Raw genomic sequence first — 16,080 nt, forward strand, 5'->3', positions numbered from 1 at the left:
ATTCTCCAGCAGCCAATTGACCGTCAAAAGGTCACTTCTGTTAAAATCAACATACATACTCAAGCTCATCCCCCTCGAACTCTACGGTAGATCAACAAGTCCCACTGAAGCAATCAAATCAAGTCTAGAGGGAGGAGAGAGGAAAACTTCAGACCCAATCATAATGGCTAATGGGTACCCCAGTTGGGCTCAACAGCACCTTGACAGAGTTGATCATCTTATAAGCATCCAGAAAGTGGAAACAGCAATACTACTGGTCCCACATAGAGGTTTTTGATAAAAATCAGAGACTTCGTACTACATGTTACCTATAGACATCTGGTGCAGAAACAGCGCTCTTGCCATATTACCCAAAGATGGAATCTCTTTTTTCGACTGAAGTCTTTTTTGTGATGTAATCGACCTCCATACCCATCCCTCTATTTTAAAAGGTAAATTAGATTTATATTATATGGAATGATGGAGGAGTAGCTGCTTGCAAACAAAGTTCTACAAGAAACCATAATCAAACACGGAAAGAAAATCTGGTGCAGATTTGCTGCACCTTCCTCTCTGATAAACTAAGGGAGACTAACACCTTGTCATAACAAAGGCATAGCTACCTTCGAAAAGGCTTTAACCCAAATAAAAACTTACAGTTAGACTGCAGGACTTAATGATGACAGAAAGGATGAGAGCACAAGATGAAGCAGCTTAACAGAGAAGATGTTAGCTGAATACCATAATCCTTCCTAGTAGTGTATGTAACAGGGAATGATGTCTGTTCTCCTTCAGTCATTGGCTGGAAGGATGGTCCAGAAAACAAAAGCATTTTGCTGTTAAATACTTAGAACAGATTGAAATCCTAAAGAGCGATGCTCTCGCTCTTATTTTCTTCAGTCAATTGGTGCCAGGATGGTCCCAAAAACTAAAGCATTTGTTTTTAGAAACTTAGAACAGCATGATATCCCCAAAAAACAACAAATGAAGAACTATAATGTTTTGGAGCTTTGCAACTTGCAAAGTATGATTTTGGAGGAGGTTTAAAACCTCCCATCATTACAGTAAAATAAAGGCACAAGAACGATGCTTATCAAAACAAGAGCGTAACTGTTCCAGCATCACGTGCATATAATTAAAGAATAAATGCAAAAAGGAAAAAACAGAGGAAGAAGAAAAACCAAGTGCAGCTTAGAATCCAATTCACAAGAAAACAAAAATCAGACGTCTTATGATATTTTAGTTCTTCCTTTATGCAGAAATTGAAGAAGGAAAAGAAAGCAAGAAATTTAACAACTAAGAAACTATTTAGCTCCTCTTAGATCCAAGACTATGATTACCTGGAGATAAAAGAATTCATCAAATACAAGCCTTTTGCGAGCTAACTCAGCCTCTTTTAGACTTTTTGGCTGGTGAATTCGTGCATATGCCTGCTTATCATAAAGCCACAAGAGGAAAAAGAAAAAATCAGTCTCACCAAAGATGCACACTGGGAGTAAAATGGCCTGTCATTGACATAGAAAAAATTAATAAAAGTGTCTCCTCTTTAACGATTAGGCTTTCAATAAGGTCGTTCACACAGGTCAACATAATACCAGAGCAAACAAAAGTTCTAGGTCTGAGTCCCACCGTCACCCATTAACAAAACATTTTTCATGTGCTTGGCGAAATGAATCGGGCCCAACAAAAAGTCTTCAGCGGTCTCATTATTATTCTCGCACATGATACAAACATCAGAGAAAGGGAACTGGAGAATCTCTAAATTACTATTAGGAGACGGGTACTAAAGGAGGAGGAATGGAGAATATGGCAGAGAGAGATCCATAGACACTGTGAAGAAGAGTGAGCTAAATTCTGAATTTTGTAAGTCAATAGGTAAATAAAAGAAGAAAGACTCAGCGGTAAGTTTCTAACACCACAAGTATGGGACGATGATTTAGGTGTGTAAAATACTCAACCATGAATGAGACTATCCATCATCGATGGGAGAGGAAAGGCACGTCGCAAGAAATATCAAGTCTGTTATAGAGATCTGAGAGTGAGATCTTTAGGTATCATTAAGTAAGATCGTAGATACTTCATAACTTCATCAGCTATTGGACAGTTCATGTATTTTCTCCGGAAAAGATTGATTGTATCACTATATGCTTAACCAATTAACCTAACTTTCTCTCAGAAAAGACCGGTCATTTTATGTGAAGGAGAAAGAAAAAGCACAAGTAATTATTAAAGAAAATTTGATAAGTACTTATAAAAGTTTTTCTTTAAGTAACTGAAAAAGCATTAAGAAGTGCGCGAACAACAACAACAACATACCCAGTGCAATCCCACAAGTAGGGTCTGGGGAGGGTAGTGTGTACCAGACGTCACCTCTACCTTGTGTGAGGTAGAGAGGTTGTTTCTGATAGACCCTCGGCTCAAAGAAAAACCAAACCAAGTTTGAGAAAAAAAACAGTAGTGAAGAGGTCATGTTGAAAATAATGGAGAAAAGAAACAGTAATAACAACAAAATAATAAGATAGCCTACGCAAAGGAACCAACAGGTAATATAAAAAAATGCAGAATAGGATAATACGAGAATAGCATTAAGAAGTATGCCATATGTTTTATTTCTTAGTTAGTTGAAATTCAGTTGTACAGAAAATAACATGAAAACTCGTGTTCTTTTTTTTCCAGATCCTCCTCAGCTTTATCATTGTTTCACTCAAAAGAATGTTACGCAACATGTTGCATCTTTGCAGAAACAGAAAATAGGACAACCAGAAAACAAAAGAGATAAAGGAAAGGGGGAATGTGAAGTTGGACAAATGAAGAGTTCACTAGCCTAATTTGGTAGCAATAGTATTAAGGTTTTTAAGCTAGTATGGAGGGTAATTTATGAAAAACAATATACTTCAAGGAATTTTATTAGTGGAAAGATAAGGAGCTTATTTTAAGATGTGAAGAAATGGATCTTGGGCCTAACTCAACTCCAAACCTAACTCAACTCCAAAAGCTAGCTCATGAGGTGAGAATTGCCCAAAACCATATAAAGAGACCTACACATCCCTCCGCAACTGATGGGGGACTCTTCTAACAACCCCCACATGCCCAAGTCTGGACATTTGGAGCGTAGACAAAATAACATGGGGTTCCAACATTGGGAAACCAAGAGTTGGGACGGGTCTGGCTCTGATACCATGTGAAGAAATGGATCTTGGGCCTAACTCAACCCCAAAAGTTAACTCATGTGGTGAGGATTGCCCGAAACCATATAAAGAGACCTACCTATCCCTCCATGGCCAATGTGGACTCTTCTAACATAAGACAAAAAGTTCGAAGAATTAAAAGATATTTATGCACAATCATAGAGTAAGATGCCATAAAGCCTGATGTGTAATCTTCACTTTCTCCCTTTCAATACCTCCCCACCAAAAATTTTGTCGAAAATCACCAAGTAATCTCCAACAAATCCTGAGGTGTGAAGAGTGAATTACAGGATAAACACCCTCCTTAAGTGTTTCCATAGAGAAGATTTACGAAGGTATACAGAGAAAAGTCTATCGACAACCCAATCGTTGAAGTTTTGAATAACATCTTTGATGGGTACTTATTCACTAAAAATCAGTTCAACCACCAGCAGCACAACAAAGTTCTAAATGTAAATCTCATTGCTTTACATAAAGCAATTAGAAATTAATAGTTTCATAGAGGGGGGTCTGTAAAATTGGACGGAAGAGGAATGAGAACCAAAAAGAAGAAAATGAAACAGCGAAATTTGATCCAATTGTTGCTGAAGCCTTCTTTCATAAGGTCAGTATTGCAGTAACTGGATTTCAGACCAGATTCTTCAAGTGGTCTCTTATCTCTTCCTATCGGAGCGCTGGTTGTGGAAGAAGGCATTAGCAACAACTGGATTTATTACGAGACAACTCATGATCTGTTATGTCTCTGCATCTAGCACTGAGTAGTTATCATATAATTACCACCCTCACTCCACGATATCTTTTGTTTCATTTCCTCTGGAACCAGAGGCACTTTTACTATGGATTAAATTCTAATACAAGAAACCCAATGTGCAAACTCAGCATTTAATGTATATTTCCTGAAAGATCTCATTTTCATTGTTAGTCACAGGGCCATTGAAATGAAGCAAGCAATTCTTTGCAACAAAAAAGATGTAAAAACTCAACACCATACACGTCATTTCCTTTTCCAGTATACACGGTGCAGTATAAAACTAGAGAAGACGACGTAAAGCTGAGGAGGAGGCAAGCAATAACTTACGTCACGAAGGCTTAGGAGTCCAAAATCATGAGCGAGATCTTCAGGTATGGGATCGATATTGGATGGAAGCACCTTTAAGGCTCTATTTAAATATTAAAAGAAAGACATATAGTACTTCAGAAGAATGGTAACACAGAGTTAAAATCAAAATTACAAACAGCAATAAACAAATAAACCACGCAATATGACAAAACACATTCTTTGTACAACTACCACCTAGAAACTATGTCCATGTTTCAATTAGGAAAACAATCAAATCTCAAGATAACATAAAGGGATCAGCTGGAATATTTGCTACAGGCAGACACTACAAAAGAGTTCGTGCAGAGAACGGGTGCTGAAAATGATAAATTTGGAACCCTAAGACCAAGTTAAAAGAAGCCAGACTCCACATTTGGTACATGATTACTGTTCAGCTTTGTACTTTCATTACTCTTATATCATCAACTTATGTATGTTTTAACTTCAAAAGAAAATGAAGTTGTCAGACCACCACAGAGAGTACAGGTGCTAATACTGGTATTAGAGGCATTATTTAGTTACATTCCATCATTTAGGACAGTTCAGTTAGAGCTTTTGACAGAGGAATAAGTAGTAATGCTAAATCTCAATTCACAATATTCTTTGTGAGAAAGCACGGGAGAAAATATATTATTGATATTAGATGAAGAATACAATACAAGAGATCCTTATTTATAGCTATACACTACAAGGACATATTACTCATATTCCAATGTGAGACAAGACTACATATTATACATATTTGTAAACTAACACTCCTGCTCAAGCTGGTGCATACAAATCATATGTACCGAGCTTGTTACATATATACCCAATACGAGGACCAGTGAGAGACTTGGTGAAAATATCTGCAAGCTGATCATTCGAACTCACAAACTTTGTAGCAATTTCTCCTAAAAGTATCTTTTCTCTGACGAAGTGACAATAAATCTCAATGTGTTTAATTCTCTCATGGAACACCGGATTTGATACAATATGAAGGGCAGCTTGATTATCACACACAAGTTCCATCCGACTGATTTCACCAAATTTCAACTCCTTGAGCAATTGTTTGGTCTAGACTAGCTCACATGTTGCCATAGCCATTGCTCGATATTCTGCTTCCGCACTAGACCGAGCAACTACATTCGGTTTCTTGCTCTTCCAAGATACCAAATTTTCTCCTACTAAAACACAATATCCTCTACGTCTATTAGAAGGTGATCCTGCCCAATCAGCATCTGAGTATCCAACGATCTGCTCATGACCTCGATCCTCAAACAGTAATCCTTTGTCAGTCGCACCCCTCTAGTTTTGGGTCTTGACACTTCCCTAGGTATTTTAGGTTCTTCCTTGGATATTTCCTTCTAATTAATTACTTGGTGGAACAATGACTAGGAATCATCATTTTACTCCATTTGGTAAGATCCCTAAATGAAAAAAATTCCGGCACTTCCTCTACATTTTTACCTGACCTTAATAAGATATTAGTACAACAACGAGATCTTGGCTCTTTTCCAAGCCTTAGTTTCTGTTCTTTTAGGTTGTCCACTGATTCCATTATCAAATTGACTACTAATTCATAACATCTCGTGACAAGTTCAAGCTTGTCTTTAACCCTCTTGTTCATGCAGCCTATGAAAAGTTTAGAGTTCTTTTATTAAGATAAAATGCTTGTGCAATTTCAAACAACTAAGGTAGGTTAATGAGATCATCAAAAAATATGCATATGCATTTCTTCCTGCTACGTCATGCAGCCTATGAAAATTTTGGAGTAATTTGATACGAAGTTTAGTGCTTCTTGAGCAATTTCAAGAAACTAACGCAAGTTCAATGGAATCAACAACGTATATCATGTGCCTTAAATAAAGTAGTTGTCCTTATTTAGACAATGCCTTACTGATAACATACAACATAAATACATGTAAAACTAGAACAAAAAAAACAGATACCTGAAGATTAAGAAAGTAAAAATTGAGAATGTAAACAAATAAGCTTCTCATGACTAAATGGCAAGAAATGGCTTCTTAAAGATTACACTATGCACATACTACCAGAAAGCATCATTTGAGATCTGACCTTGAAATCACATCCCTAAGGAAGTTAGGACTTAAACCTCCTTTTGAAGGATATATAGGATACGGCCTCCCTTGTGCACAAAATGATGGATCCTTTTCATCTTGTAGCACATCCATATTGTATTCCCTCATCTCATAATGATTTTTCGACCGCATAATCCGCACCTTTCAAATAGTAACATAGAGATTACAGTATGTAAGAAATTAAGAAAAACAAAATAAGATGCAGTGCCACAATGATAACAACTCCATGTTTTCATAAAGACAATAAACCATAGATTACTCCACATAACGGCCTACAATTATGTGCAACCCTTGTAGATCGCCATGTGCTCATCCACTCAAAAGACTGAGACACTAAAAAGGAATAGTGAACCTATCATTTGTCTCATTATTAACAATTAGAAAACTGAGAAATCTAAAAACTCTGCCCTGCCCCTATTGACTTGTACTTGTATCAAAAACGAATGCCTGAATGTCGAAAGCTGCTATTTGACATTTAAGATTCAAGTTGCAACCATAGCAAGGAGTTTCCCATGACAAAGCTCATCAAATCGCACACGGCATAATAAACACATTATGCTAATAAGAAAATGCTTGTTTCTTTCTCTGTTCCAGTAGCTAAAGATAGGACAGAACACCCATAGAAATGGCCAACCCTCTTCCATCTCTTCTTCTTCCTAAATTCCAACCACACCCACCAAGAGCCAAGCATCCCGCGACCAAACCCCAGTAAATTTCTCCGGCAACCGATCTCCCACGCGCCACCCATGCGCCTGAATTTCCGGCGAGTCACTGCCACGCGCCGGCGCGTGAGGCTTTTCCAGGCAACTTTTCAAATTTTTTCCTTCAGACAGCCTCTTCGCGAGGCATTTCCGAGCCATCCCGTGCAGTTTCACCAAATTCCGACGACTTTTTCTTTTTCCGGCCTTTAAACCCCAACTCTTTTTCTCTTTCAGACAGCAGTACGAGGAAACATTCCTCCCTTCTGTCTCCGACCACTGCGAATACTGTTATTCCAACAATTGAGGTTCTCCGGCCAGCTTTTCCGGGACAGCCGCATTTAGAATATGATGGATTGTACAGAGAGAAGCTCTTTTTTCTCTGTAGAATCCAGAAAACTGGAAAACATGTCGTTTATGAAAGCTGTCTCTTGGCCATCCCTAGAACTTGGGGGAAGATGCCATCGAAAGCTCGACGTAGGACAGGAGCCGCACTTCGCGCTGTCCGAGGAGCACACTCTCAGACGCAAGGGTTTCTTGGAATCTAGTCTCATTGGGTCTTTCTCCAAATGGGTTGGTTCTCCGGAGGCTGTTAGAAACTGGGCAGCAGAGGCATGGAACGTCAAGGATGGGCTGAAAATATCGCAATTGGGGGACACTCAATATCTCTTTCGTTTTGTTGACAAGTCTCAAGCTTCAGAAATTCTTGTCAGAGGAAACAGGTGGTTCGATGGGAACTTTTTAAATCTAGACAGATGGGTGGAGCATGATGGGTGTCTTGACCCTCGCTTCACTGGCGACACTTTGGTGGTCAACATGGTGGGTCTCCCGGTGCATCTTTGGTGTCTTGACCTATTCAAGAAGATAGGGGAAATCTGTGGGGGCTTTATTGATGTCACTTGCAGTCTACACGATCTCTCGCGAGTGAGGATTGTGGTGAGGAAAGGGGGCAGAATCCCTGTCTCCACTGTGGTGGAAGATGGCTACTTGAGTTATAGGGTTTGGCTGAGCCCTGAATTTCGCCCTATCTTTATGCCTGTGATAGTGACGGAAGAAAAGGGAAGGTCAAACAGAAGAAAAGGGAGGGGAAATCAGTCTCTGAAGGGAGGGGAGGGTTCACAGGATCACTGGATTAAGCCGAAATCAAACGTTAGATCTAGAAGAGACGGGAGGTTTGAAATTGGGGGAGGAAGACAAAATTATAACAGGAAAAGACGTGAATGGGTCAGTGATGCGGGCTGGAAAGGCAAAATGGGACGGTCCCCATCTACCTATCATAGGGCCGGACATGTTTTCAACAAGTATAGGCCTGGGCCTCCTCACATGGGCCCAGCAACTTTCCCCAATTCCATTAGTATTGATCCTAAGGGGCCCAACTTATTTCAAGTTGCGCATGATAAGGCTCCTAAGCATATGGGAACATTGGTTCCTCCTTCCTCTTGCCATGGTGCTTCACACAGTGACACTCATTCACCGAGCCCTAGTGACATGTGCCCCTCTACGATGGCCGCCGCTGCAGGGGCAGAACCGACAAAGGATGGTGATGTTAACCCACGACCCCCTACCTCTGTCGGGCCCGGTCCCATCAACCACTCAATTGCTCCTGGGCTTAGTTGTGCAGAGGACACACTCATAGTTTCTTCTTTTTCTGGGGAGATTGGTGAGCATGTCCCAATTGATGTTAGGGTCGGACCAGTATCTTCAGTTAATATGCCACCAAGGGTTCCATTCTATCCTCCGCCATGCTACCCTACTGATGGTTCTGGACATTCCTATAGCAGCGGGGTGTTATTTTCAGAGGTTGTTGACCCCCCAGGAAATAGTGAGACCCTTTCGAAGGTTAAAACTCCTAGTGCTAGCAATGCTATGGTCTTGTATTCCTCTGGTAGTAGCAAGGAAAGGGCACATGCAGAAGAAGCCTGTCCAATTTCGTCAAGGACCGGAGGAGGGGATATGTCCTTTTGGATGGAGGACAAACTCTTAAACTTTGGGAAGTTTCTAGGTGTATCTGTTGCAGGGAAGGAAGATAGGGTGTTAGAACTGTTGAGGGAGATTGAGCAACAATCTCTTTACGATGGTGCAGGGAGGGAGTTGGGTAAATTTGTTAAGAAAAATAACCTAGGGGATGTAGTGGTGTATCAGAGAAGGGGGCGAGTGTGTGACAAAGAGAAAGGGACCTCGGCTAGGGGAGGTGGGGAAATGGGGGCTATTGTCGCTTATGGAAGTTAAGATCCTTTCATGGAATGTGAGGGGGATGAATGACCCAAACAAAAGGGCCATCATCAAAGTGGGAGTTAGGGAGTGGGGTGCCAACCTAGTTTGTTTTCAGGAGACCAAAATGGAGGTTTTGTCGGATGCAATCGTGAGAAGTGTCTGGGGAGGTAGTTGGGTGAAATATGACTGGGTTCCAGCAGCGGGAAGTGCGGGGGGCATCCTACTTATGTGGGATGACAGAAGCTTGGAAGTAAAGGAGATTAGGAAGGGAGCTTCCTTTTTGGCAGCTCGCGTCAAAGATAGAGTGAGTGGGGTGGAGTGGGGATTTGGGGGAGTGTATGGGCCGGTAGGGGAAGGGTCCAAGGTGTCTTTCTGGGAGGAACTGGCCAATATTTTGGGGGAATGGGACATTCCATGGGTTCTAGGGGGAGACTTTAACACTATTAGATTCCCGGAGGAGAGATTAGGGTGTAGTGTGTTTTCGAGGGCAATGGAGGAGTTTTCTGAGTTCATCAATGATCACCTTCTCATTGACCTTCCTCTGTCAGGGGAAAGGTTTACTTGGGCCAGGACGGAGGATTCCAACTCAAGGTCTAGAATTGATAGATTCCTGATATCTCCCTCATGGGATGAGCTGGTGTCGAATGCACTGCAGATTCCTTTACCTAGGTTGACTTCAGATCATTTGCCTATTTTGTTAGATGGATGCAGAGGGAGAGGGGTGCGTGCTCCCTTCCGATTCGAAAATATGTGGTTGAAGGTGCCTGGTTTCAGCGACAAGGTGAAAGAATGGTGGACAAGCTATGGGGTATCAGGGACACCTTCACACCGTCTTTCGAAGAAACTCAAATTGCTCAAGGGAGATATCATTAGGTGGAATAAGAAGGTTTTTGGGAGGGTAGAGGTTAAAATGAGGGAGCTTATGCATGAATTGGGGGATTTAGAAAGAGGGGAAGGAGCGGGGGAGTTAGACGAATCTGAGAAAGAGCGATTGGGGGAGGTTAAGAGGGAAATAGTCGAGTTAGCAATAGCTCAGGAGACTAGTTGGCGGCAAAAATCGAGGGCGCTCTGGCTAAAGGAGGGGGATTCGAATTCCAAGTTCTTTCATAGGGTGGCGGTCGCAAATCGAAGGAGAAACTTCATAGAGTCCTTAGTTGTGGATGGGGTGAGGATTGAGGGAGAGGAGGAAGTAAAAGAGGCGATAGTGGGGTTTTATGAGAACTTATATAAAGAAGAAGTTAGTTGGAGGCCGACTTTGGGGGGAATAGAGTTCAACCATATAGGGGAGGGAGACAACGAGTGGCTAGAAAGGGCTTTCGAGGAGAAGGAGGTGCACGAGGCTGTGTCGTCTTGTGCTGGTGATAAGGCCCCCGGGCCTAATGGTTTCTCCTTGGCTTTCTTTCAGCTCTTTTGGGACACCATCAAGGGGGAGTTGATGGAAGCCATTGAATACTTCCATGCGAATGGTGTTTTCGAGAGAAGTATCAATACTTCCTTTATTACTATTGTGCCTAAGAAAGAAGGTGCATCTTGTATCAGAGACTACAGGCCTATTAGTCTCGTGGGGAGCATTTACAAGATTATTTCTAAAGTGCTTTCCAACAGACTCAAGAAGGTTCTTGACACGACTGTTTCGTCCTCCCAGAATGCGTTTGTGGAAGGTAGGCAGATCCTGGATGCTGCCTTGGTGGCAAATGAACTTGTAGACTCCAGAAGGAAAAATAGAGAACCCGGCTTACTATGCAAGTTAGATCTTGAGAAGGCTTTCGACCATGTCAATTGGGAATTCCTGGACTTCATTATGAAGCGGATGGGGTTTGGGGAAAGATGGAGGGGATGGATAAAGTTTTGCATTTCCTCAGTCAGATTCTCTGTCCTGGTAAATGGTAGCCCGTGTGGTTTCTTTGGCAGCTCCAGGGGTCTCAGGCAAGGTGACCCCTTATCCCCCATGTTATTCATTCTAGTGATGGATGCTCTGAGCAAAATGATGGATCGTGCGGCTGGCGGAGGCTTCTTGAGAGGATTCTCAGCTCCGATTGGGGTGCTCAGTGCCCGAAGAGTCTCACACTTGCTTTTTGCGGATGACACATTGGTTTTGTGTGATGCCGGTATGGATCAGCTGACCTACCTGAAGCAGGTCCTGCAGTGGTTCCAGTTAGTATCAGGACTCAAAATCAACATCGGCAAGTGTGAGATTTTCCCGGTAGGTGAGGTTACTAATTTTGATGCCTTGTCTGGTGTTCTCAGATGCAAGGTGGGCTCCCTTCCCACTACTTACCTGGGCCTCCCTTTGGGAGCTTCATATAAGGATACTACGGTTTGGAATCCAGTGATCGAGCGGGTTGAAAAAAGATTAGCAGGGTGGCAGAAACGGTATTTGTCAAAAGGAGGTAAGGAAGTGCTTATCAAAAGCACTTTATCGAGTATGCCAACCTATTACTTATCCCTGTTGCAAGCACCGGTGAGCATCACAGAAAAACTGGAGCGACTCCAAAGGAACTTTCTATGGGATGCGGCGGATGGAACTAGAAAGTTTCATCTAGTGAATTGGCAAACAGTCACTTCCCCAAAAAAGTGGGGTGGACTTGGAGTGAAAGATCTAAGGGTATTTAACAGAGCTTTAATGGGAAAGTGGCTGTGGAGATTCGGGGTAGAAGAGCATGCTCTATGGAAGGAGGTCATAGCAGAAAAGTATGATTCAACGGGAGGGGGTTGGAGGACCAAGGCGATCACAACACCTTTCGGGTGTGGCATGTGGAGGAGTATCATGAAGAATTGGGAAGCATTCAGTGGCAACATCACTTACAGGGTGGGGGATGGAAGGAGAATCAGCTTTTGGAATCATAGGTGGTGTGGAGAGGATCCTTTGAGGGTCTCCTTCCCCCACGTCTTCAGAGTATCAAACCAGAAGGAACTGATGGTCCAACAGATTCGCAAGGAGCATGAAGGGGAGGTAGTATGGGACCTCTCATTCAGGAGGAACATGCAAGATTGGGAAATTGCGGAGCTTCAAGCTTTGATGGCACTGCTATACGGGCAAGACATGCTCCAGCCATCCTGCGACTCTTGGAGATGGGGCTTGCGTGGCGATGGTTTGTTCACCGTAAAGTCTTTCTACCAGAGCATGTTGGTGAGAGAGGAGACCACTTTTCCATACTCCTCGATCTGGATTCCTAGGGCGCCCACGAAGGTGTGCTTTTTTGCATGGCTAGCGGCAAGGGGAGTGATCTTGACTACTGAAAATCTCCGAAAGAGGGGAATTACACTTGTTAGTTGGTGCTACATGTGTAAAAGCTCAGGAGAAGAAGTTGATCACCTTATGTTGCATTGCCCTGTGTCCTCAGCCTTGTGGAGGGCAATCCTGAATCTCTTTGGTGTTCAATGGGTGATGCCAAGCACGGTAAAGGAAATGTTATATAGCTGGGGCGGTTTTCGTAGAAGAAGAAAGCAAAAGGCGTGGAAATTTTCTCCGTTAGCTCTCATGTGGGTAGTATGGGGGGAGAGAAATAGGAGAGCTTTTGAGGAGATTGAGTCTCCTTTTTCACAACTTAAGAATAGTCTTTTATCTTTGATTGCTTTTTGGTGCACTCACTTAGCCCCTACTTGTATAGAAGATTGGGCGTCTTTTGTAGAGAATCATGTTCTGATGTAAATTCTCTACGTCTTTGGTATACTTTGTGTACACGGGAGTTCCCTCCCTTTTGATTAATACAATTTACCTTATCAAAAAAAATAAACACATTATTAAGTTTGGGAAATATTAGAAACTGAAAAAACATTTAACTAAGAAAAGTAACCAATTGTTTCCAGATCACGTAATAGACCATAACAGCTTCAGTTTAGCTCAAGAGATCACTTGTACAATGAGTACTAAAAATTTGTTATCATTAGCATTAAAGTTAAAATTGCTAGAAGAAAACACCGAGATACATTCCAATGATGGATTAAAGATTGATCAACTCACCTTACCACTGACACATACAATGTCTCCCACCTTTTGCTTCTCCTCTATGCTCTTGAGAAAAGGTAGATATGTGAAACGAGTGCCTCGGAAAAACTTTTTCAAGTGTAAAAATACTGTTTTCTTCCTTCCACTATCAGCTTTATCACTCTCTAAAGCAGCACCATCATCCCTAGAAGTGGATGGTGACTCACTATCTACAACATCACAAGCGACAACCACCTCAAGGAATGACAAAGAATAACTAGCTCTTACTCCCCTGCATGGAAAAATACGAAAAGAAAATTTATTCAACTTAACAAAAATTGTTTTGTATATTTGACGTAAGAAGTATTAGATGACTTAACACTGTTTTGAAAGCATATACACCAATGAAAGAAAGAGAATCTACTTACACATTAGGAGCTGTTTGCTAAAATCATATCACTGTTTCATCAGGTACTATATAATTATACTTCAGTCAAAATACAGGAACAACAAATTCCAGACAAACTTGATATTTATTCAATAAGAACCTATTGGAAACAGCAAATAGGTTGTACTTAATTTGAAAAGGAAAAATAGAAGAAGAAAATAAAACTAAAAGTTACATCCTGCCATATGATATATGGAAACCTAAGTTGCTCGGACACGGGTGCGGGTGTCCGACACGGGTGCGGATCTAGAGGTCGGATCCTTCGAGATGTAAATTCTAAGATTCGGGGATACGGATCCTAGTACGGATACGGGTACAGGGATCCGACTAAAAATAATTCAAAAGAAAATATAAAAATATCTTTAAATTATGATAAATTTTGTGGAATATTTAAGTATAGCTTGTAAAGTGTCGATTTCTTTTTATTCTCAAGTTATAGATAAATAAAGGATTGATTTCTTAGATAAGGTATGCTATTTTCTTCAAATTTATCCTAGTTTTGGTTCTGATTTTGGGAATCAAATTGTATCTCGTGTCAAATATTTCCGTCCGTTGTGATCAAAGTACCCAAAATTATTTGATCAGATCCGGTACGGATCCCATACCCACACCCATACTAGTGTCGTGTCGACACGGGTGCGGCACCTAAATTGCCATGTCAGAGCAACTTAGATGGAAACCACTTATGATAAATTGACTGAAGATTGTCCCAACCCATCCACCCACCCTCCCCAAAAGAAAAGTTTAATCTACAGTAGGATGCTTAGATTTATTTCTTTCAGCTACGGCAAACTTGATATCCACCTACCTAGAACATAGTGCCTCATCATTCGCACAGTGAAAGTTTAGCAATTCCCACTTTTGCACTCCCAGCATCAAAATAAATAAAAAGGAAATGTCGCCTTAGTTACGAACCCACTTGCCGTAAAACAATCCGTGGTATACTGGAAAATGGAAACAATCCACATCATATTCGAATATCCACTATTATTTTCTTTTTTTATCTGAGTAAGCAAAAGACTCATCCACTCTGTTTCTTCTTACCAAATCTAATGAAATAAATTAGCAAAAAGTTGAATGAGTGCCGGATATTCATTGGAGATCCATGATCATGGCATATAAATGATAGAGCTAACCGGCCTCAATGGCTTTAGGATAGTGCTAACCAGCCTCCAGGGCTTTAGTTCAACAGCAAAGGGAGTATAGTAGGGAATATGTGGTAGGCGCATGCTACAAGTCCAAACTGTGAACCAGATCCGGTATTTAAGTGGAGAAGAGTAGCGGGCTCATTATACCCAAGTTTCAAAGCTGAAAAACGGATTTCTCAATCCAAAATAATGGTGCTAACTATTCCACATTCCAAAGAGAAATTGAAATAATCTTACATTCATAACTTATTAGAATCAATAACGAAGCATGAGTCCTCGTGCAAATCATAAACGCTAAGGTAAGAACTTCTGAAAAGGTAATTCACCTCGAGGATAAGATTTTTCCAACAAAAATCAAGTATTGCCCATCCTCAATTCCAATCTGTGCATTTTGTAGATCAGCATATGTCCGAGGAAAATGCTGCAGCAATTTGCGCAACTACACATATACCAGATGATCATTAGAGTTGTGAGTTTGCGAGCAAAATGATAGTAGTCTAAATAGTTCCAAGTCTCACTGTGTGAAAGCCACAGTTTTCCAGCTGACGAGAATGCCGTTTGCTGAGCCCAGGAATAAAGCTAATAGATTGATCGAGCATTACTTCAACCAATCCATCATTCTGTTTGACCCTATGCTGAGGCAGGGTAGAAGGTTTATCCACATTGAACTGCAAGTCTTGTCTTGTTTCTGTCTCAAAAGTATCAGGAATATAAGTGCTGGAAACCATATCAGCAGCCCCCGAATACAAAATCTGCCATGTTTCAAACAGGGAATCAGGACTGACCAATTGTTTACCCGCAGAGCTAGAGAGAAACTCTTTACAAATTTTAGTGGCCCAAAGCCCACTGTCTCCATGGTTGGATGGTGCCCCATCGTATAATTCTATAGGTGGAGAAGAACCTAAAGTGATTGACGAGAACTGTTTACACATTAAGGAGATATCAAAATCATCTGCTCCTCCATCAGGATGAAGATCAGATTGGTTTTCAGCTCCTTTATCATCAATTAGGTCATCCAAACCATCATAACCCATCACCATAGAAACCTAGGAGAAATTCAAATAACTATCACTCGTTGAGGGGAACTTTCTGGGAAAGGAAGATGCACAAGAAACAATTAGAAAATTTAACAAGTTGGAGAACATCTTCTCGTCTACATTGCTATTCAAGAAAACCACCACAACCTCCCAAAGGAAAGAAAATAAAGTATAAACAAGGAACCAAAATAGTTCATTCAATTGGGTTAAACAACATTGAGGTAGCTCAAGCATGAGATAAGCAAATAGAAGAAACGCAT

General features: G+C 41.2%; 1 protein-coding gene across 5 annotated transcripts in view; it reads right to left on the reverse strand.

The window, feature by feature from the left end:
- The window catches only part of LOC104092979 (ATP-dependent DNA helicase homolog RECG, chloroplastic), a 42,455-nt gene that overhangs the window by 23,727 nt on the left and 2,648 nt on the right, over positions 1–16,080 (reverse strand). For 2 of the 5 annotated variants that reach the window (XM_070187634.1, XM_070187633.1), the window contains 6 exons: positions 15,302–15,829; positions 15,110–15,222; positions 13,224–13,479; positions 6,325–6,488; positions 4,246–4,327; positions 1,320–1,409 (listed from right to left, as the gene is read on the reverse strand). In XM_070187634.1, coding sequence (XP_070043735.1) covers positions 1,320–1,409; positions 4,246–4,327; positions 6,325–6,488; positions 13,224–13,479; positions 15,110–15,222; positions 15,302–15,829 — 1,233 coding nt within the window. Of the gene's footprint in view, positions 1–1,319; positions 1,410–4,245; positions 4,328–6,324; positions 6,489–13,223; positions 13,480–15,109; positions 15,223–15,301; positions 15,830–16,080 lie in introns of those variants that run through there. The other 3 variants (XM_070187635.1, XM_070187637.1, XM_070187636.1) reach the window with 3 other exon arrangements.

This window comes from Nicotiana tomentosiformis, chromosome 10 (genome assembly GCF_000390325.3).
Source record: "Nicotiana tomentosiformis chromosome 10, ASM39032v3, whole genome shotgun sequence".
Taxonomy (NCBI): Eukaryota; Viridiplantae; Streptophyta; class Magnoliopsida; order Solanales; family Solanaceae; genus Nicotiana; species Nicotiana tomentosiformis.